The sequence below is a fragment of the Acinonyx jubatus genome, chromosome E1 (assembly GCF_027475565.1).
Source record: "Acinonyx jubatus isolate Ajub_Pintada_27869175 chromosome E1, VMU_Ajub_asm_v1.0, whole genome shotgun sequence".
Taxonomy (NCBI): Eukaryota; Metazoa; Chordata; class Mammalia; order Carnivora; family Felidae; genus Acinonyx; species Acinonyx jubatus.
In genome coordinates, this window is record NC_069397.1 from 17,655,324 (window position 1) to 17,675,864 (window position 20,541).

The 20,541-nt window shown below is 46.8% G+C and overlaps 3 protein-coding genes and 1 long non-coding RNA gene across 9 annotated transcripts in view; 2 read left to right on the top strand and 2 right to left on the bottom strand.

Annotated features, from left to right (window-relative positions):
* Positions 1–1,528, top strand: part of BLTP2 (bridge-like lipid transfer protein family member 2) — a 27,492-nt gene extending 25,964 nt beyond the window's left edge. Inside the window, exons 38-39 of the mRNA XM_053212848.1 lie at positions 172–306; positions 729–1,528. Of these exons, the coding sequence (XP_053068823.1) occupies positions 172–306; positions 729–911 (318 nt within the window). The 3' untranslated portion in view covers positions 912–1,528. The remainder of the gene's footprint in view (positions 1–171; positions 307–728) is intronic.
* The window catches only part of LOC128313553 (uncharacterized), a 7,643-nt gene extending 2,392 nt beyond the window's left edge, over positions 1–5,251 (bottom strand). The window contains exon 1 of the long non-coding RNA XR_008294453.1: positions 3,622–5,251. This is a non-coding gene — a long non-coding RNA (uncharacterized LOC128313553). The remainder of the gene's footprint in view (positions 1–3,621) is intronic.
* On the top strand, positions 1,676–7,540 carry RSKR (ribosomal protein S6 kinase related). 3 transcript variants are annotated; one of them, XM_015081407.3, is made up of 12 exons: positions 1,676–1,971; positions 2,365–2,613; positions 2,706–2,789; positions 2,903–2,971; positions 3,352–3,421; positions 3,644–3,748; positions 3,925–3,965; positions 4,211–4,238; positions 4,350–4,439; positions 4,523–4,611; positions 4,748–4,858; positions 5,245–7,540. In XM_015081407.3, exons 1-12 carry the CDS (start codon positions 1,915–1,917, stop codon positions 5,464–5,466), a joined length of 1,215 nt encoding a protein of 404 aa, XP_014936893.1. In that variant the 5' UTR covers positions 1,676–1,914; the 3' UTR covers positions 5,467–7,540. The 3 variants fall into 3 exon arrangements, with proteins under 3 accessions (XP_014936893.1, XP_026890310.1, XP_053068829.1); XM_027034509.2 differs by having other exon boundaries at positions 5,296–7,540; XM_053212854.1 differs by lacking the exon at positions 4,350–4,439.
* A 3,125-nt stretch (positions 7,541–10,665) lies between these two features.
* The window catches only part of LOC106983234 (uncharacterized), a 32,923-nt gene continuing 23,047 nt past the window's right edge, over positions 10,666–20,541 (bottom strand). The window contains exons 1-2 of one of the 4 annotated variants that reach the window (XM_053212857.1): positions 13,852–16,986; positions 10,666–13,336 (exon numbers count right to left, since the gene is read on the bottom strand). In XM_053212857.1, the coding sequence (XP_053068832.1) occupies positions 14,080–15,288 (1,209 nt within the window). In that variant the 5' untranslated portion in view covers positions 15,289–16,986 and the 3' untranslated portion in view covers positions 10,666–13,336; positions 13,852–14,079. Of the gene's footprint in view, positions 13,337–13,659; positions 16,987–20,541 lie in introns of those variants that run through there. The other 3 variants (XM_053212856.1, XM_053212855.1, XR_008294451.1) reach the window with 3 other exon arrangements.

A 20,541-nucleotide genomic window follows, 5' to 3' on the forward strand; every position in this document is an offset into this window, starting at 1 on the left:
ATCTTTAGATTGCTGCTGCAGGAAAGTGCTAGACTTGGGACTCAAGTATTAGATTGGACTGTGTGTTCACTTCAGCAGCACATATATTAAAAAAGTATTAGCTTTGGACTAAAAATGGCAGCTGATCTTTTCGCTCTTCTTTTCTCTCCCCTCTCCCTCCTTCTCTTGCAGGGTGAGAAGAATAGTGTGGATTGGGGTGACCTTAACCTTGTGCTGCCCTGTCTGGAGTACCACAACAACACATGGACATGGCTAGACTTTGCCATGGCTGTCAAGAGGGACAGCCGCAAAGCCCTGGTTGCCCAGGTATCCTGCCAGAGTTCATGGCTGTTTGGTTAGCAGGGGCTGACAAACAGGTCCTGTGCTCAGGAGCATTTCATTGTAGGACATATGTAGGACAAGTAGCCTTGGCAACGGGCATGTGCATGAAGTGAGCAACTTCTATCCCTGCCCTCTCCATGACTTTGGTCAGATGTTTAAATGTTTACACTTATATATGTTAACTGCTGTTGAGTTTTAGGGAACTGAGGGCTGACGCAACTTCAGGTTTAGAATAGGTTCTAATTAGACTGTAAGCTTCTTGAAAGCAGAGATCATTTTATAATTTGAATGGCCACATTGTGCCTTCATGTAAGCTTAACAAATCTTTTTTGACTTGGTTCACAGTGATTTATTCTGCCTGTTCCACTAATATTTACCTTCCCTTTTACTCCTCTCTAACCTACCAGGTAATCAAAGAGAAGCTAAGGCTGAAGCCTGCAACAGGGTCTGAGGTCCGGGGAAAGCTAGAAACTAAATCAGATCTCAACATGCAACAGCAGGAAGAGGAGGAGAAAGCCCGACTCCTCATCGGTTTAAGTGTGGGCAACAAGAACCCTGGCAAGAAGTCCATCTTTGGCAGGCGCAAGTGATCCAGCATGCAAGAGTGGCTGCAGTACAGGATCTGACTTTGGCTCAGGCCCCAGGGACTTGTGGGGTGGGAGGCGCTTCCCCTCATCCATCAGGATTTGTGGTGGTCAGGAGCTCACAGGGTACTGTGGAGAGAGGCACTGCTCTTTTAGCAGCTGGCCTGTTCCCTGCAGAACACGGTAGATAATAATGCTGAGTTCTACCTCACACTGATCAGCAGGGCCAGAGAGGCATCAAGAGAGCAAGACCCAGGGATTGGGCCCAGGATCAGGATCTGGTTCCCTTGGGGCCAACTGAAAGGGTGGGAGGGACAGTTCTGATCAAGTGTGATAAATTTTTATAGACCTATATATAAATATATACATATATATTTCTAAGTGTAACTGCTCTCCCTCTGTGCCAGAAAGTTGAGGGGAGGATCCGCTCTCTCCCTCATTCCACTGCCTTGTATAGGAGGTATTAGGGTTCTGGGGGGAAATCAGCCCCTCCTCAACCTGTGCCAAGTTCACTTGGGAAAATGGCAATAGGAGTCAGGGCTGGCCATGGATCCCCCTGGGGCATGCCCTGGAGAATGGTAAGAAAATGACTTAAAGAGAAAAAAATCTATTTTAGTTATTAATTTTTTTTGGTGTGTTAAGTACATGGGTTCAACCTGTGTCCTTCCCTCCCCATCAACCCAAGACACATCCTCTAGCTGCCACTCTAATGAGGATGGCCTCTTCCCTCCTCCATGAAGCCCTATCACAGATACTTCCCAGCTCTGGTGTGACACTGGCCCCTTGCTGATAGGTCTCTGCACATTTTAGTTCTGGCTATAAGCTTATTCATAACTGGGGTGGGCAGATAGGATTTGAGGATGAGTGGGGTTTGGCTGCATCCACTTGCATCTCTAGTCATGAATAGCAGGGAAGAGGCGGGGCTCATGTGTAATGTAGCATCAGGGGGAGGAATCGCTTATGTAACTGGGACAACAGATTTAGCAGGTAGAGGAGGCAGAGGCTTTGGATGGGAACAGTAAGCTGTCGGCAGGGGCAACATGCCCGGGTGGTTGCTTCTCATAAGGTAGGCTGTGGGGCTCTGGCAGCCTGTTTAGGGGAGGTGAAGGGGGGACATGGGCTTGAGGCCTGGGAACTGACCAGTGAGGAGAATGTTAGTGATGCCCACTGTGGAGGTGAAACAGGAGGCTATACGGTGAAAATATCCCAACCCCATACTGAGAGGTACAGGACGAATTTCTGATGCTTCATGGAGAAAATGTCTACATACTGATTTCCTAGAGGATTTGAATCATGTCCAGGAAATCTAGGCCTTGGCCCAAAACAAGGGTAGTAGCAATTTTGCCTGGTGCTCAAAAACATATCTCTAAGGTTAAGATTTGAGGGTATGCCCTCTAAGATGGGCAGAATTTGTAATGCCTCAAGGGCAGAGGTTTAGAGTGGCTCCCTTGGTTCTCAGCAGGGTGGCAACATCCAGGGTCCCTGGGTCCGAGGCTGGAAGAGCCTCTGGTCAGGTGTGGGAACTACCAGGTCAGGTCTGGAAGAGCTGTGGGGACTACGGGGGCATCAGTGCCTACACCAGGAGCCCCTGGAGCCGACCCCGTTGCTAATAGAGAAGCCTCTGTCTGAGTGGCCAGTGCCTCAGTTCGTCAACCTTTTTCTGCCGGAGTTTCCCATTAGGCCTCTTACAGGGCATCACCAGCTGAAGGTAGGTCAGTCCCTGGAAGGGGTCTCAGTCTTGGGGAGACATCTAGAAATGGCCAGAGTTTCAATCACCCTATTCTTAATTTCTCTGTACAGATTTTAGGACTTGTGGCTAAAGGCTCCTTTGGAACAGTCTTCAAGGTGCTAGATTGTGACCAGAAAGCAGTATTTGCAGTGAAGGTAGGGACCTAGGTATTCCATATCATTCTCTAGTGTCTGCTTCTATTCTTGGTTTCAGAAAGGTTGGGAGGCATAAACAACGCATAGGAGTCATCACTCCTCTCCTTTTATAGGTGGTGTCCAAGGTAAAGGTCCTACAGAGGGACATCCTGAGGCAGTGCAAAGAGGAGGTTAGCATCCAGGTATGCACAGAGCCCAGGAATGGAGCCTAGGAAGAACTAAACCACAGATGGAGAAAGCACCTTTCCTGTCCAACTGCCCTGCTCTTCCTTATTCTGCCCCCTCCCTCTGCTTCAACCAAAGCAGATCCTGGGAAAGGTAGTTAGCAGCAGCTAATTCTAGGTCCTTCCAGGGAAACCTCTCTAGCATGTCCTGGTGTGTTCATAGTATCATGCTGGTTTTGGGATTACCAGACAGGCAGTCCCTACTATTTTGTTCACCTGAACTTAGAGGTAGGGCAGCAGCTCCCTTTCTGCACAACTAGGTTAAATCCTGACTTCTTGGCTGTCTTGATCCTCAGTGCCCTTTTTCCTCCCTAACTTCCTGTTTTTTTCATCCCTAGCGACAGATCAACCATCCTTTTGTACACGGTTTGGGGGACAGCTGGCAGGGAAAACGACACCTCTTCATTAGTGAGTGGTCTCTCTCATTTCCAAGAGTCGTCCCATTGTACTCCACCTGAGATTACCTATCCCTTTGGCTTGTTCTCCCTTGGCTGTTTCCCTTCTCTGAGTGTTTCTGTCTCCCAAAGGGAGGGAACAACATGTGGCATCAGTTTGGGCAAGAGGCCTAAAATGCCTTTGAGCCCAGGCACATTACCCCCCAGTATCACCTAGACTTCTGGTCCTTTGCAGTGTGCAGCTACTGCAGTACAGATCTGTGCTCCCTGTGGTCCTCTGTCGGCTGCTTGACTGAGGCTTCCATCCGCCTCTTTGCTGCTGAACTGGTTCTGGTGCTGTGTAAGTGAAACAGAAATGGTAATGGAAATGAGGGAAGACTTAAGGGGGAGGGGCAGAGAGAAGTGGTATTAACTCTGGAGGTCAAAGAACAGGAATAGGGATGGGATGGGAACTACCAGGGAAACTGGAAAGACAGGAGAGCTTTAGCACACCCCATTACTTGCTGTCATCCACAGGCTATCTCCATGATTTGGGCATCATCCACCGAGATGTGAAGGTAGAGTTAAGCACTTTTTCTCTGTCTGAAGTGGGGCATCAGTAAGAAGTACCAACAGATCTAAGAAGGGAGAGGGGAGATGAGGATAGCTGACCTTGGGGCCCTCAAGGGTGCTAAGGATTTGGGCAAGAGCCCTCAAAGTATAGACTTGAATGCTGAATAGGGCATCTTCCTCAGCGGACAGGTATATATGATAAAAGAAGGTTAAAAGGAAGATGAATAACCTCTCACTTGTGATTTTTCAGATGGAGAATATCCTTCTGGATGAACGAGGTAAGTCCTTTCCTTTTCCTAGCCCCAGAATTAGAGGTACTGTCAGTTTGGGAATATGTCATGGCTGACAAGGGGTGGAACAGAGTGGTGCTGTTGCCTTATCTTTCACAGGCCATGTGAAACTGACAGACTTTGGTTTGTCCCGCCACCTGCCCCAGGGAGCCCGAGCCTATACTATCTGTGGCACCCTTCAGTACATGGGTGAGACAGGGGCTAAAACTGGTAGGGAAGCATTGGCAGAGGACAGCCAATTGATGTCAGTGACACCTGTCTTTCAAATCTAGCCCCAGAGGTCCTGAGTGGAGGGCCTTACAACCATGCTGCTGACTGGTGGTCCCTGGGTGTCTTGCTTTTCTGTCTGGCAACTGGGAAGGTGAGAAGATGGTAGGGATGTTGGGCAAAGAGAGGAGCTCTGCCCTGTAGTGGGAAGAACTTAGGAAATCTTGCCTTATTCCTACTAAACAATGCTACCACTGCCCCCCACCCCCATTCCCCACCTCTTAACTCAGTTCCCAGTGGCTGCAGAGAGGGATCATGTGGCCATGTTGGCAAGTGTGACACACTATGATTCTGAGGTCCCAGCTTCTCTTAACCAGGGGCTCTCACTCCTGCTCCATGAGGTAAGAGTGAACACTACTTTCCTTCTTGACTACCAAACCATTCAATTCTCTCCTTTCCCTATTATTGAAATGAGATTTCCCCATTCCTCTAATAATTTGGTGAGTGTGTGTATGTGTGTGTGTGTGTGCGTGCGCACGTGCTCTAACTTGATCAAATACCATCCTCCCCATGCATAGTCAGTCACTTCTGAGAGAGAGGGCCAGTGCTGCTCTTACCAGGACAGTGCCTCTATTCCCACCTCTGCCCCCAATAATTTCTCCCTCTTTCAAATCCTCTTTAGGATTCTTCTTCCTGCCCTCCACAGCCCATGAACTTCTTCTTTTCCAGCTTTTCTGGTTAGCCCCTCTCCTATCTCATCTATCCTTCATGCTCTATTTGCCTTCAGCTCTTATGCCAGAATCCCCTCCACCGTCTACGTTATTTGCATCACTTCCAGGTCCACCCTTTCTTTCGGGGTGTGGCCTTTGACCCAGAGCTCCTACAGAAGCAGCCAGTGAACTTTGTCATGGAGACACAAGCTACCCAGCCCAGTCCATCGGAGTCCATGCTTTTCAAGAACTTTGACTGTAACCTGGAGTCCTACCTGGTCCATCCCAGCCTTGCTTGAGCCCCTCTACTGTAGATTGGGGCCTGAGAACCCAAGGATCTCCTCCACTGCCAACTCAGTATGACCACTTTGATGATCTTGTTTGTTTTTACTCTGTAGCCTCTTACTATTCTGTTCTTCTACTTGTTGGACCAGAGTTCAAATCTTGTGCATTCTGCTATTGGCAGCCACAATTGGCCCTACCCCTCCCTACTCCCTAATACAACTCACCTCTCAATTCAACATCTCGGATCAGTGTTGACCTTTTCCTTCGCTGCATTTCTCCAATGCTCATACCCTGAAGCTTTCAACCAGAGGCTTATTCTACTTTTCCCTTTCCTTGTTTCTCTGCCGTATTTCCTTTCTTGAGAAGTAACACTTCATGGAGTCTCAAGGTGCTGTTTATGTGTTTTATAGGTTTCTCAGAAGTAGTATGAATGTTTTTCAAAAGTCTCAAAAGCTGGCATTTTAACCCCTAAATATGTAGCTAAAACATGTGATCTGGGGGCTCAAAGCCAGTCTGTGATAAATCTAATGTTTAAAAATTTCAAAAGTGAATCTAATAGCCTAAATGTGAGGAATAAGAACTGAAATATGGATGGGTTAAATGTCTTTTCTAGGGCTAATTGGAACAGCTATTGAATTTTTTTTCCAAAACAAAGTCTCCTTGGAAGACACAAGGATTATTAAACTGAGTATTTCCCTAGATGACCTGGGATTCAGTTTCTGATGGGCAAACCAAGGGATTAAGAGGCATGACATCAGCCTTAAGATCTAAGGTTAGAGATGTACTTCAAAAACCTTTCCTTTTTTGTTTTTTAAATGTATATTTTTTAATGTTTGCTTTTGAGAGAGAGACAGAGCGTGAGCAGGGGAGGGGCAGAGAGAGAGGGAGACATAGAATCCGAAGCAGGCTCCAGGCTCTGAGCTGTCAGGACAGAGTCACATGTGGGGCTCGAACTCACAAACCGTGAGATCATGACCTGAGCCAAAGTCGGACACTTAACTGACTGAGCCACCCAGGTGCCCCTCCTTTTTATTTAAAAAAAAAAAAATGTTTATTTTTGAGAGAGAGAGAGAAGGAGAGCATGCAGGGGTGGGGCAGAGAGAGAAAGAAGAGAGAATTCCAAGTAGGCTCCACACTGTCCCTGCAGAGCCTGATGCAGGGCTCAAAGTCACAAACCAGGAGATCATGACCTGAGCCGAAATCAAGAGTTGGATACTTAACCAACTAAGCCACCCAGGCACCCTGAACCTTTTTCTTTAGTAAGGAAAGTCATCTGGACCTTTAATTTTATACATTTCTGGCATTTATAACTTGTTTTCATTTTTCTAAACTTCTCAAAACCTTCATTTAAAACAATTTTTTTTTTTAAACTCTGTTTATTGAAGTAATCTCTACACCCACTGTGGGGCTCGAACTCAACCCCAAGACCTAGAGTCACATGCCTTTCGGACCAAGCCAGCCAGGCACCCCTCAAAACCTTCATTTTATTATCCTTCAGTTATATTTGATCTCTCTTTACAAACCAAAGAGAGTCTGGAAAGTACTCTGTGTACTTGTGTTTATTAATTCTGTCCCTGGATTAAGCCAGATTTTCCCTGTATAGCTGGCATTTTATTGGCCTCTGCAGAATTGCTTTTTCTGGATTGTACTTCGGCAATCCGTAGGAAAATCCCTGTGAAATTTAATAGCTGTGGCTATTGTAAAGGGTGTTTATCATTACAATTCATAATGTTCTGTTTAAGGATGCATGGGAAAAATTTCCTCTGAATTCAGCTGTGCTTTTCCTGAATTGCTGTTTGATTTTACCTTAAAGACATTAAATATTCAACTGACTGTAATTTTTTCTTCATATCAGTGCTATGCCACTTAGAGCCTAATTTGTGGTCCATTTCCAGCAAGTGTTTAGGACTTCACATCGTATATTTTGTATGCTAGCCACATTCTTGGTTCCATCTTCCTTTCCTATCTTTATTTTCCTTATTTTCATTTTTCTGTTTTAATCTTTTTTTCTTACTGTATTATCTGCATCTTTGTAAGCCTTTTTTGGAATGAGATTGGGATATAAATGAATAAATAAATGTAACAGTAGCCCTTTTGATTATCTAATTTGTTTTTCTTCAGACATTTTTTTTTTTTTTTTAGCTTTACTACATTTTTTTTTAAGTTGTAGTGAACAGAACTGCACATTGGATAAAAACCCTGAATACTTGTAATAGGAATTAATGGTTTCTAAAGTAGTTAAGAATATTAGACTGGTGCCTGGATCCACCAATAACTATTTTAAGAGTCTTTACACAAGTTATCTTAACTTCTCTGAACTGTAGTTTCCTACATATAAAATGAGGGGGGTTATAATCACTGATTCTTAATTGTAGAGAATGGGCTTCTGAGTTCTGTGATGCTTTTTCAAAAAGCAGATGCTGATGATTTTATGATACTGTGTGTCCTGGTCCAGAGTTAATGTTCAGGTCACCCAACATTATATAGCCTCTCTGATCACAGCAGCATATTGGGTTAAGGTCTTTAGGACATGGTTAACATGTCACTAGGGTCCCTTTCTTAGGTCACATCAGATAGCTTTGAGACCATAATCATGTAAGTGCAGTTTGAATTATTTCTTATCAAGTGCCATTTTTAACATACTCTCTTCAATCAGTGGGGCACTATAACAGTGATTCTCAGGGTAGAGTGGAGGGGATGATAGAAAAATCAAAGTTTCAGAAAGTATAATTTAAAAAAGCACTGTCCTCACCCATAGTTTTGATATGCTCATCCCTGGAAGGTAGTCTTTCCTGCCACCCCTGACCCCCACTTAGAATCACTGACCTATGAATACCTTTTACTTATTCATGATAAAATTTTTTATTAGAATTTTATTTTAAAAAATTTTTAAGTTTAGTTATTTTGAGAGAGAGTACACACATGCACACCCGTGAGCAGGGGGGAAGGGCAGAGAGAATCCCATCACAAACTGTGAGATTATGATCTGTGCCAAAATCAAGAGTAGGATGCTTACTTAACCGACTGAGCCACTCAGGAGTCCCTAAAAAATATTTTTATATACAACCTGAAATCATCTTTTAAATTTAACCCTATGCTTTGATTTTTCATTACCTAGAAGAAATCAAATATACCTATCAAAGTGGATATTTTATGCTGCACTCCCTTGTATCTTTTCTAAGAATGTAAGATTATCTTTTCTAAGAATGTAACACCAATCTGTATATTCTCCTTCTAGAAAAGTGTCTTTGTAGTTCTACTCATTGTTTCTTATCTCTAAGTTTCTTTACCATGTATCGATCTGTTTATTAGTTCGTGCATTTAACAAACTGGTAATCACAATTCCTTAGTTACTTCTTTAAATTCTTCAATATAAAAATCTTGTCAAAGCTTTTTAAAAATGAAATCCTATTTAATGCATTATTAATCCCTGTTATGCTGAATTGTGTCTCCACCATACCCCCCCCCCTTTTTGCATTCATACATTGAAATCCTAACCCTCAGTACTTCAGAATGTGACTGTATTTGAAAAGTCTTTAAAGATGCAATTAAGTTAAAATGCGGTCATATGGGTTGGCCCTAATCCAATGATAGGTGTCCTTATAAAGAAGAAATTGGCGGGGGGGGGGGGGGGGTGCGCCTGGGTGGCTCAGTCGGTTAAGCGTCCGACTCTTGGTTTTGGCTCAGGCCATGATCTCACAGTTCATGAGTTCAAGTCTCATGTTGGGCTCTGTATTGACAGTGCAGAGCCTGTTTGGGATTCTGTGTCTCTGCCCCTCCCCTGCTCGCGTGTTTTCTCTCTCTCAAACATAAATAAACTTCAAAAAAGAAGAAGAAATTAGGACACAGACATACAGAGGGAAGACCATGTGAAGATACAGAGAGAAGACAGCTATCTACAAGCCAATGGGAGAGGCCTCAGAAGAAACCAACTCTACTTGGTCTACCTTTATCTCGGACTTGTAGCCTCCAGAATTGTGAGAAAATAAATTTCTGTTGTTTGAGCCACCCAGTCTGTGATACTTTGTTATAGCAACCCTAGCAAACTAATACAACCACTATGATGAGTTCTAATATATTAATCAGGACATTTTATTTACAAAAAAAGCATGCTACCTTCCTCCCTATAGTTTGGTTTTGTTTATATTCTGAGGAACATATTATTTCAGATTTCACTGGCCTGAGTTTTGCTGGTTTATGGAGCCCCACTGATTAGCAGCTGTTACACTGCCTCCTTTGTTCAGAACTCCCATCATACAGGGGCGCCTGGGTGGCTCAGTTGGTTAAGTGGCCGACTTCGTCTCAGGTCATGATCTCACAGACTGTGAGTTCGAGCCCCGCGTTGGGCTCTGTGCTGACAGCTCAGAGCCTGGAGCCTGTTTCAGATTCTGTGTCTCCCTCTTTCTGACCCTCCCTCGTTCATGCTGTCTCTCTCTGTCTCAAAAATAAATAAACGTTAAAAAAATTAAAAAAAAAAAACAAACTCCCATCATACATATCATACACATACTCCATCATATATACATACACCATTCATTGAAGCAGGGCTACTAATTCCACAGTTTCATCCTTGAGTTCACTTAGAACTGCCTGGTGCAGTTCTCAGAGTTGCTGATTTGGCTTATGTAATTGCATTTTTACAAAATAAGTAATATCTAATCCTAAAGTTAAAAACTACAAGTGTTGGGGCACCTGGCTGGCTCAGTTGGTAGAGCATGCAACTCTTGATATTGGGGCTGTGAGTTCAAGCCCCACAATGGGCATAGAGATTACCTAAAAAGAAACAAAAACCCAAGTGTTTTAAATATTTGGACCCCTACTTAATATTATATACAAAACTTAATTCCAGATACATTAAGGATTTAAATGTGATCAAAACATAAAAATTTTATAAGAACATTTGGGAGATTAGATCTACAATCTGCAGGGGCGCCTGGGTGGCTCAGTCGGTTAGGCATCCGACTTCGGCTCAGGTCACGATCTCACGGTCCGTGAGTTCGAGCCCCGCGTCAGGCTCTGTGTTGACAGCCCAGAGCCTGGAGCCCGTTTCAGATTCTGTGTCTCCCTCTCTCTCTGCCCTTCCCCTGTTCATGCTCTGTCTCTCTCTGTCTCAAAAATAAATAAACGTTAAAAAAAAAATTTAAAAAAAGATCTACAATCTGTAATGCCCCCGATTTCGAATCCGAGAGACCACCAAGGAGCCGATACCGATGCAAACGCACGAGGGTTTATTTGCAAGCTCGAGCTTGGGCCCAAGTATACCCGACACAGAGGGGCAGGGACTTGGACCCCTAGGTTAAAAGGCGTAGCAGTTTTATAGGGGCCAGTGGCCAATGAGATTGTAACACACACAGAAAGTTGCATAGTCTTGTCAGTCCACATGCAGGTGGCCAATTGAATTACAATTTACCCTACAGTAACTGAACTAAACCATCACTGGTCAGAATTGGCGCGCAAGTTTGGCGGGCAAAAGGCGGAGTTTACATTCTTTGGCGGTTAGGGGTTCTGCATTCCTATATGAGCCGGTTTCCAGTAAGGGTGTGCTCAGCGGCTTGACTAGGGTGGGGGAGTGTCTTAAGCAATAAGTAGGTCATGTGGGGGTTACACATGACATGGTGGGTGTAGCACAAAATGGAGTTAGTCTTGCCTGCTTGTCCAGGGGTAGGGGATTTTTGTTAAATTCCTTGGGTCCCACATTCCCCCCTTTTTCAGAGGATACTATGCAGGTCCCAATCATGGGTTCTGGGTTTCTGTCGAGAGAGTCAGTGGTTGGTACTGTTGCCTGAGTACCATGAGTTGAACTGTGTTGACTAGGTCCCTGACAAAAGCCACTAGTCTATTAATGAGGCAGGGCCCAAAGGTCAGAAGGAGGAGAAGGATGATCAGGGGACCGGCTAGGGAGGACAATAAGGTAGTCAGCCAGGGAGAATGATTGAACCATGATTCAAACCATCCCTGTTGCTGCTCTCGCTCTCATTTTCGCTTGGCTAATCCTTCCCTTACCTTAGCCATTGATTCTCGTACTATCTCTCTCTGAGTGGTCAGTGTAGAAAAAGCACTCTTCGTTCAGGGCAGCGCAGACTCCTCGTTGTAGAAAAACTAGGTCTAATCCCCTCCTATTTCGGAGCACCAGTTCAGACAAAGACATTAGGGATTCTTGGAGGTGGGAAATGGAGGTTTCTATGCGTTCTAGGTCCATATCAATGGCAGCTCTAAGGCTACTGTAGTGGGAGGCCTGGGTGGCTAGTGAGGCAATACCCGTCCCTGCGCCAGCCAATCCAATTCCCAGTAGGGAGGTGATGGTGATAGCGGAGATGGGCTCCCTTTTATTTCGCCCGTGGGTATCTGCGCCCTTCCACTGAAGTACCTGCTCATCTGAATGGTAGATGATTCTAGGGAGTAGCTGAGCCAGCACACAGAAGCCCCCAGTTCTGTTTATAACCTGACCATGAGCACAGGGAGTTAAACCCTCAGAACAAGCCCACCAACTGTCTTGGGGCGGTAGATAATACCCTGTATTATTTGTAGGCTGTGTAATGTTGCACAGAGCCTGGTGGTGGTGTGGAGTGCCTATACAGAGTCCCTGGCCGAACACGGACTGCAAGGTGAGGCCTTTACTACCAGGCTTTGGGTTCCACCTGCAAGCATTAGGGTCCGTGGTTGTGTTACATTGACCCATTATTGCAATACCCTCATAGAAGGGGGGGCGGACGTCATAGCACAGCCAGCAGGATCGGGTAAGATTGGGCTTAGTTGCGTTGAGGAATTTGTAAGCCTTGGACATCAGGGCCCAAAGAGGGTGCTGAGAAGGGTCGAGGGGGAGGAGAGGGGAGAGGAGAGTCGGGACTGGGGTGCCACCACCGGAGGTGTTGTGGGCAAGATTCAGAGGGTGTGCTGCAGGTGTTGCCTGAGGTTGAGGAGGTACTAGCACAGTGTTGGGACCTATCCCAAGGGTTTCCCTTGACCTTTCGGTTTCTCTAGTTGTCTGATCATGAATAGGACTCCGTTATCATACCCGCTTTGGTGAAGCCGGAGTCCCCACAGAAGTCCTACCCCCCAATTTGTTTCTTGTTTCCCGGTCTCCGTGAAGGAAATGGTGACTGGATTACAGTAAGGGCGTTCCGAGCATGAGGGGTGCGTAGTATTCAGTTGCATTTTTATGAGGCCGGATGGGTTTTGTGACAGCCAATTGCATGTCCCAGTTTGTTCGCAACCCCATGTTTTGCAGAAGTAGTCTGTCCAGCCACCGCATTTGGAGGCCTTATTATGGTCAGACTGAGAGGGGGCCGGACACACATAAAAACAGGTATCTTGGAGGGCCATCTTGGCCCTCTCGGTGCCACATCCTGGTATTCCTATTCTGCCTTGGTGCCAGGGGTCCTGACTGAATAGTTCACACAAGTCAATAGTCAGATTAGGCCACCAGGTCCCTCTAGGGTGTAGCTCGGACAGCTGGGTTACTACCTGATTAGAGCTTGGGGTGATGATTTGCCAGGTTAGATTAAGTGGTTTGGGGTTGGGTTTAGCCGCGAGGGGATACAGCGCAAGTAATATTAGCGCGGTAAGTGGGAGCGACGCAGGCTTAGCTTTAAGGGATTGTCCTTGTCGGGCTGACTCTTCCATTCCGGAACAAAGTCCTTGAGGACGGCGTGTGAATCAGCTGGCCGGACGTGGGTGTAGTGGACCCAGGGAGTTATTCCGTTGACCTCGAGAGCGGTGGGCGTGGTCAGGATCACAATGTAGGGTCTTTTCCAGCAAGGTTAGAGCGTCTGCTGTTGGTGCCTCCGCACGTACACCCAATCGCCTGGTCGATACTGATGGGGGTCAGGAGGCGGCCCGGTCTCGTAGAGGGCCCTCAGCTTAGGCCACACCCGCTCATGGGCTCTTTGTAACATTTGGAGGGAGAAAAGAAATTGTTGGTCATTGAACTCAGCAAGCACTTCGGGTTTCAAGGCAGGAATGATAGGTGGAGGTATACCAAACATGATTTCGTAGGGAGTCAGTCCCATCTTATATGGTGAGTTTCTCACCCTATATAGGGCAAAGGGGAGGAGAGTGACCCAGTCCCCGCCAGTCTCCAAGGCTAATTTAGTTAAGGTCTCTTTTAATGTCCTATTCATCCTCTCTACCTGACCTGAGCTCTGGGGTCTGTGAGCACAATGTAATTTCCAATCTGCCCCCAGTATTTGTGCTACTCCCTGTGTTACCTTAGAAATGAACCCCGGTCCATTGTCGGATCCGATCCTGGCAGGAAATCCAGACCTTGGCAGAATGTCCTCCAGCAGCTTTTTGGTCACGGTTTGCGCCGTTTTGTGCTTGGTGGGGAATGCCTCTGTCCACCCTGAAAAGGTATCTACGAAAACTAGCAAGTACTTGAACCCATACTTTCCAGGCCTTACCTCAGTGAAATCTACTTCCCAGTATGTTCCTGGGCGGTCTCCCCTGAGTTGGGTTCTGGGGTTAGACCCATGGGTGGTGGCGTTGGTTAGCTGGCATGCATGACAGCTTGCCACAATCTGCTTGATCTTTGCTCGAGAGTCTTTAATAATGATCTTAGCATGTCGTATGAGGTCTTCCATCTTTCTTGTTCCCGTAGGAGTACTCCGATGCATTTTGGATAGGACTTGTCATCCTAGTTCCTCTGGCAGGATGATGCTGGAGTCTGTGGCCCTCCACCAGCCATGCAAGCATTGGGTCATAGGCAAGCGTTTAATCCATTGTAAGTCAGTGCCAGTATAGTTGGGGGTGTCCGGCAGGGTCAGTGCCCCTGGATCGGGTAGCATGGTTGTTAAAACCTGAGTCACCAAAAGGGCTGCCTCCTTTGCTTTTGAGTCGGCTAGCCAGTTTCCCCTGGCTAGTGGTGTGTCTGCTTTTTGGTGTCCTGGACAATGGATGATAGCTAGTGCCTTGGGCAGCCAGAGGGCCCTTAGGAGTTCAAGAGTCTCTGTTTTGTTTTTAATAGTCTTTGCCTCTGCTGTCAGAAGCCCTCTCTCTCTGTAAAGGGCTCCGTGGATATGAGCGGTGGCAAAGGCGTACCTGCTGTCAGTGTAAATGTTTATTCGTTTACCTTCTCCCATGGTTAGTGCCTCGGCCAGGGCAATCAGTTCTGCCCGTTGAGCCGATGTTCCGGCTGCCAATGGCTCTGCCCAGATGATCTCCATCTCTGTGGTTATGGCTGCCCCCGCGTATCTGATTCCTTCTCTGACAAAACTGCTGCCGTCCATATACCAGGTGGCGTCCACGTTCGGCAGTGGCTGGTCCCGGAGATCAGCCCTGACTCCGTGCACCTGTGCCAAAATCTCTTGACAGTTATGCAGAGGGGGGTCCCAGTCTGAGTTAGGGAGTAGTGTTGCCGGATTCAGGGTTGTAGGTGGCTTGAATAAAATTCTGGTGGGGTTTAGCAGTAGGCTCTGATAATGGGTCAGACGAGCATTGCTGATCCAGCGGTCTGGGGGCTGTTTGAGTACCCCTTCAATAGCATGTGGGGTGGTAGCATATAGTTTTTGCCCCATGGCTATCTTGTCTGCGTCCTTGACCATAGTGGCCACCGCGGCAATAATTTTTAAGCATGGGGGCCATCCAGCGGCCACCGTGTCCAGCTTTTTAGAGAGATAAGCTATGGGTCTTTTCCAGGGACCTATGTACTGGACAAGGACCCCTTTTGCCACCCTGTCTTTCTTGTCTACATACAGGTAGAAGGGCTTGGTTAGGTCAGGCAACCCGAGAGCCGAGGCAGACAGCAAGGCCTGTTTAAGGTCATTAAAGGCCTTGTTCATGGCCTCTGTCCATTCAAAATTTTGTTGGTGCCTGGTAGCGTCATAGAGGGATCTGGCCATCTCGGCAAAACCCAGAATCCATAGTCGACAGAACCCTGCCGACCCCAGGAATTCACGTACCTGACGGACGGTTTGCAGCTGTGGGATCCTTAGGACGGTTTCCTTCTGCGTATCTGTCAACCATCTTTGTCCATCCTTTAATTTGTACCCCAGGTAGCTCACCTCTGCTCTGCAGATTTGGGCCTTTTTGGCTGAGGCCTGGTATCCTAGAGCTGCTATAGTCTGGAGTAAGTCCTTGGTGCCTCGCAGGCAAGTGTCCTGGTCCTCCGCCGCCAGCAGGGTATCATCTACATATTGCAATAAGGTCAAATGAGGGTGCTCAGAACGGAACTCACCCAAGTCTTCGTGTAAGGCCTCATCGAAGATGGTTGGTAAGTTTTTGAATCCTTGTGGTAGTCAAGTCCAGGTGAGTTGGCCATTGATGCCTTTCTCGGGGTCCGTCCATTCAAAAGCAAAAAGGTCTTGGCTCTTGGGTGCTAAAGGCAGGCTGAAAAAGGCATCTTTTTAATACCGTATACCAATTTTTGTCTGGAGGCAAGGTGGAGAGGAGGGTGTATGGGTTTGGGACCGTGGGGTGCACATCCATTACTCGCCGGTTGACTTCCCTTAAGTCCTGGACTGGCCTGTAATCGTTAGAGTGCGGTTTTCGCACCGGCAGCAAGGGAGTGTTCCATACCGATTGGCAGAGCCTTAATATGCCTGAGTCTAGTAGTCGCTGTATGTGGGGCGTGATTCCCGTTCGCACCACGAGAGGCATGGGGTATTGGCAGACCCTGACAGGGTCTGCCCCCGGTTTTAGTTCTATGTATATAGCCGGTTGGTGTCGGGCCAGCCCAATTCCCCCAGTTTCTGCCCATGCCTGAGGAAATTCCTGTAGCCAACAGTCAATGTCAGTTAATTGAACTGGGGGCGTCTGGTGGAGACGATATTCGTCTTCCAAACTCAGGACAAGCACCTGAATCGGTTGCCCTTCTTTGTCTAGGATTTTTGCCCCTCCAGGGTGGAAGCAAATTTGTGCCCCCATCTTGGTGAGCAAGTCCCGACCTAACAACGGGTAGGGACATTCAGGGATGACCATGAAGGAGTGGGATACCCGGCCCATGCCTAGGTCCACAGTTCTTCAGGTAGTCCATGAGTACTGTTTGGCCCCCGTGGCCCCTTGCACCCATGAGGTCTTGCTTGCCAATTTCTCCTGGGGTTGTAGTAAGACCGAATGTTGTGCCCCAGTGTCCACTAGAAATTCAACTGGTTGCCCCTCCACTCTGAGAGTTACCCTGGGCTCGGGGAGGGGTACCGAACCCCGACTCCCCTAGTCGTCCAGGTCCTCCATCTCCAATATCTTGGCAGGGGCCTTAGATCTTTTGTTAGGGCAGTCTTTCACCCAGTGGCCCTCTTCCTTGCAATAAGCACATTGGTTTTTGTTTAGTTTAGGGCGCTCCTGTCGGGGACCAGAGCCATCCTCCTTACCTGTTTTGAAGTCAGCTTCTTGAGGTACCTCCGTTTTTCCTGTGGGTCATCCACGGTTGTAGCCAGTAGGATCTTAGCCAGATTTCGGGTCTGCCGGTCGCTTAGTCTGTTGCTCCTCCGGGCTTTCTCTATTATTGTAAACTCTTTCTGCTACTATTATTAAGTCCTGCAGGCTCTTCTCTCCCAGCCTCTCCACTCTTTGTAATTTCCTTTTGATGTCTGGAGCAGCCTGATTAATTTTGTTTCTGGGGCTTCTGGGTTCAGAGGGGTGTACTGCCTAAAAGCCTTTGTGATTCTAAGAAGGCTGCTGGACTCTCATCCTTACCTTGTCTTACATCATATACCTTGGCCAGATTAGTAGGCTTGCGCGCGGCAGCCTTGAGACCTGCCATTAGAGTCTGGCGGTAGACCCGGAGTCTCTCCTTACCTTCAGCCGAGTTGTAGTCCCAGGTAGGGAGGGATAAGGGGAAGGCAGCGTTTATGAGATCTGGGTTTTGAGTCGGCTGTCTGTCCTCTCCCAGGACGGACTTCCGAGCTTCCACCTGTATTCGTTCTCTCTGTTCGGTGGTGAAGAGAACCTGCCAAGAGCTGCTGACAGTCATCCCAAGTAGGCTGGTGGGTAAAGAGAACAGTATCTAAAAGCCCAATTAAATCTTTTGGGTTATCGGAGAACTTTGCATTTTGAGTTCTCCAATTATATAAATCACTGGTGGAGAACGGCCAAGATAACACTGGTTGTTCTCCAGACTCGTCGGGAGGCCCCATGGCGCGGAGGGGAAGGGTGGTGGAGTCCGCCAGCCCCATATTTGAGGGTGGGGCCGCCCGGTGGGTCCGTCCACGTGTCCCTGCTGCTGGCCCACGCACAGGAATTCCTTCATCAGGGAGGGGTGATGCCCTTCCTGCAGCCCCTGGTGCTTCCAATGGAGGGGCGGAAGGGGGAGGGGGAGCCTGGTAGGGTGGCGGATGAATCAGGTCTTCTGGAGAGGAATCCTGCAAGACCGGATAAAGGGGCGTTTTGGCCTTTGTGTTCAGTCTCCTTCTCAGCTTTCCGCAGGGCTAGAATCTTGGTAGGTCCTGCTTTGGGGGGTAAGAATGGTTTTAGCCAAGAAGGGGGGTTTTCGATCATGTCCTGCCAGACCAGGATGTAGGGCACCTGGTCAGGGTGGCCGTCCAGTTTGTCCTTGAAGATTACGGCCTTGACCTGCAAAATAATAGGTAGGTGGAAAGTTCCTTCTCAGGGCCATCCCACGTCAAAGGTTGGCCATTCTGACATGCAGTAAGTCTGAAATTTCCCTTTTCTTATGTCTGTGCTCAAATTATGAGCCCTTTCCTTAACGTCCAAGAAGTGGGAGAGAATAAGAGACAGGGGGCTGGTTTGGGTCTGCCCCATTTCAATCCACACCAAGACACAAAGAGTTATGACGATTAACAAGGACACAACACAAACGTTCCAGCGCGGCCACGGAGACAAAACAGAAAGTAAAACGAAGGGCTGGCTGTCCGTAATGGCAGCCGGCCCCCTTCACAGATGAGGACTTCATCCTCCTGGCGGGGGCAAGGGACATCTCCCAAGACCTCCGGTCGACGGCTCGCCAGCACGTCCGCTTAAGCCAATGCCAACCCAAAGACAGTTTGGAATTCCTACAGGTAGAGATACAGTATAGAGCTCTCAGAAAATATGTGCGAGAAAGGTATAAGCTGAGTGCACTCACCAGACGTGGGACCCTCCGGGTGGGGTCCTGGGGGTCTCTCGAATCCCGGGACGAGCCCCCAAATGTAACGCCCCCAATTTCAAATCCGAGAGACCACCAAGGAGCCGATACCAATGCAAATGCACGAGGGTTTATTTGCAAGCTCGAGCTTGGGCCCAAGTATACCCGACACAGAGGGGCAGGGACTTGGACCCCTAGGTTAAAAGGTGTAGCAGTTTTATAGGGGCCAGTGGCCAATGAGATTGTAACACACACAGAAAGTTGCATAGTCTTGTCAGTCCACATGCAGGTGGCCAATTGAATTACAATTTACCCTATAGTAACTGTTTGAACTAGCCTATCACTCTGGTTAGAATTGGCGCGCAAGTTTGGCGGGCAAAAGGTGGGAGTTTACATTCTTTAGCGGTTAGGGGTTCTGCATTCCTATATGAGCCGGTTTCCAGTAAGGGTGTGCTCAGCGGCTTGACTAGGGTGGGGGAGTGTCTTAAGCAAAGTAGGTCATGTGCGGGTTATACATGACATGGTGGGTGTAGCACAAAATGGAGTTAGTCTTGCCTGCTTGTCCAGGGGTAGGGGATTTTTGTTAAATTCCTTGGGTCCCACACAATCAAGGGATGGGGGAGATGCCTAAACCAAGACAGAAAATGAAAGCACTATAAAAGAAAAATATATTTATGTAAAAATTTGATGAATGACTCAATCAACTATCTTTAAGACTATCAAGATAGTCTTAAAGGAAAGATAAACAACTTGACCACATAAAAGTATTATATGTATGGCCAAGGATACCATTAATAAAGTCAATGGACAGGGGCACCTGGGTGGCTCAGTTGGTTAAGTGTACAACTCCTGGTTTTGGCTCAGGTCATGAGCTCAGAGTTTGTGAGTTTGAGCCCCAAGTTGGGCTCCACGCTGACAGCATGACAATAAATCAATGGATAAAACTAAATCTAAAAAAATTTTGCAGTGCGATGACAGTTAAGGTCTATAATATAAAACTCCTACAAATTATAATAGAGAACCTATTTTTTATAAAAGGGCAAGGTATATGAAGTGACAAATCAATTAATTACATCTGTATCAGCTGAGGTAGAAGGCTGTATATAAGGACACCTGGTTGGCTCAGTTGGTAGAGCACACGACTCTTGAGAGTTCAAGCCCCACGATGGGGACAGAATTTACTTAACGAAACAACTCTATACAAGACACTGAGTGAGGGGAAAAAAAATGTCAGTGTAAGAAATAATGCCATTTTTGTGAAGAACTCAATGCCTTCTTCCCCTCCGTGTGTGTGTGTGTGTGTGTGTGTGTGTGAGAGAGAGAGAGAGAGAGAGAGAGAGAGAGAGAGAGAGAACATGAAAAAATGGGAGAGAAGTGGAGAAAAAAAAAGACACTAGAGACCCTATTCTATGAATCAATTAATTTGGGGTGGGCGGAAATGTGTGTGTAAATAAAGACATACAAAACTTCTGTGTGTATGTGTATGCATATATGTTTTTACAAAGGTGTACACACTATTGATTACCTCAGGAAGGTAGAATGGACAGGAGGGGAGGCTTTGCCTTTAATATATCTTTGCATTGCATTGTTTCACTTGCTATAAAAAAAAATCGAATACTTTTATAATTTGAAAAACACCACATTTAAGAAGTTACGCAAAACACCACCAACAAACATCCTATTTATGTTTATGTTACCTATTTATAATGGTATTTTCCCACTCATCTACCCTTCCATATCCCTCCTCATTTGCTGCTGGAAGCACCATATCATTTTGGCTACTCACCTAGCATCTGATACACCAACTACGACAAGAACTAAGCATTCCAATACACACATTTCTATAATACAAGCTTTTACCCCTCGCACTTGGTTTTGTTTTGGTTTTTCTGCCATTTTCCACCCTTGTTTTATTTGCTGAATCTTTTTGATGGAACAGAAGTACATACACCTTGGGATTCTCTCTGCTGAGTCTTGGGAAACCCCAGGCTCAAGTCTGTGTGTGCTCTTACATTGTCCTTCTTCCAGTTTTCCATTCAAGCAACTGTTCTCTGTAGTGCCTGCACACTGGGAC

Excerpts from the sequence above, each read along its gene's own strand:
- RSKR (XM_015081407.3), top strand. The coding sequence starts at position 1,915 with ATGGGAACAGTAAGCTGTCGGCAGGGGCAACATGCCCGGGTGGTTGCT. Across the intron at positions 1,972-2,364 it reads GGGTGGTTGCTTCTCATAAG|CAGGGTGGCAACATCCAGGG; the intron begins GTAGGCTGTGGG and ends CTTGGTTCTCAG. Across the intron at positions 2,972-3,351 it reads AAGAGGAGGTTAGCATCCAG|CGACAGATCAACCATCCTTT; the intron begins GTATGCACAGAG and ends TTTCATCCCTAG.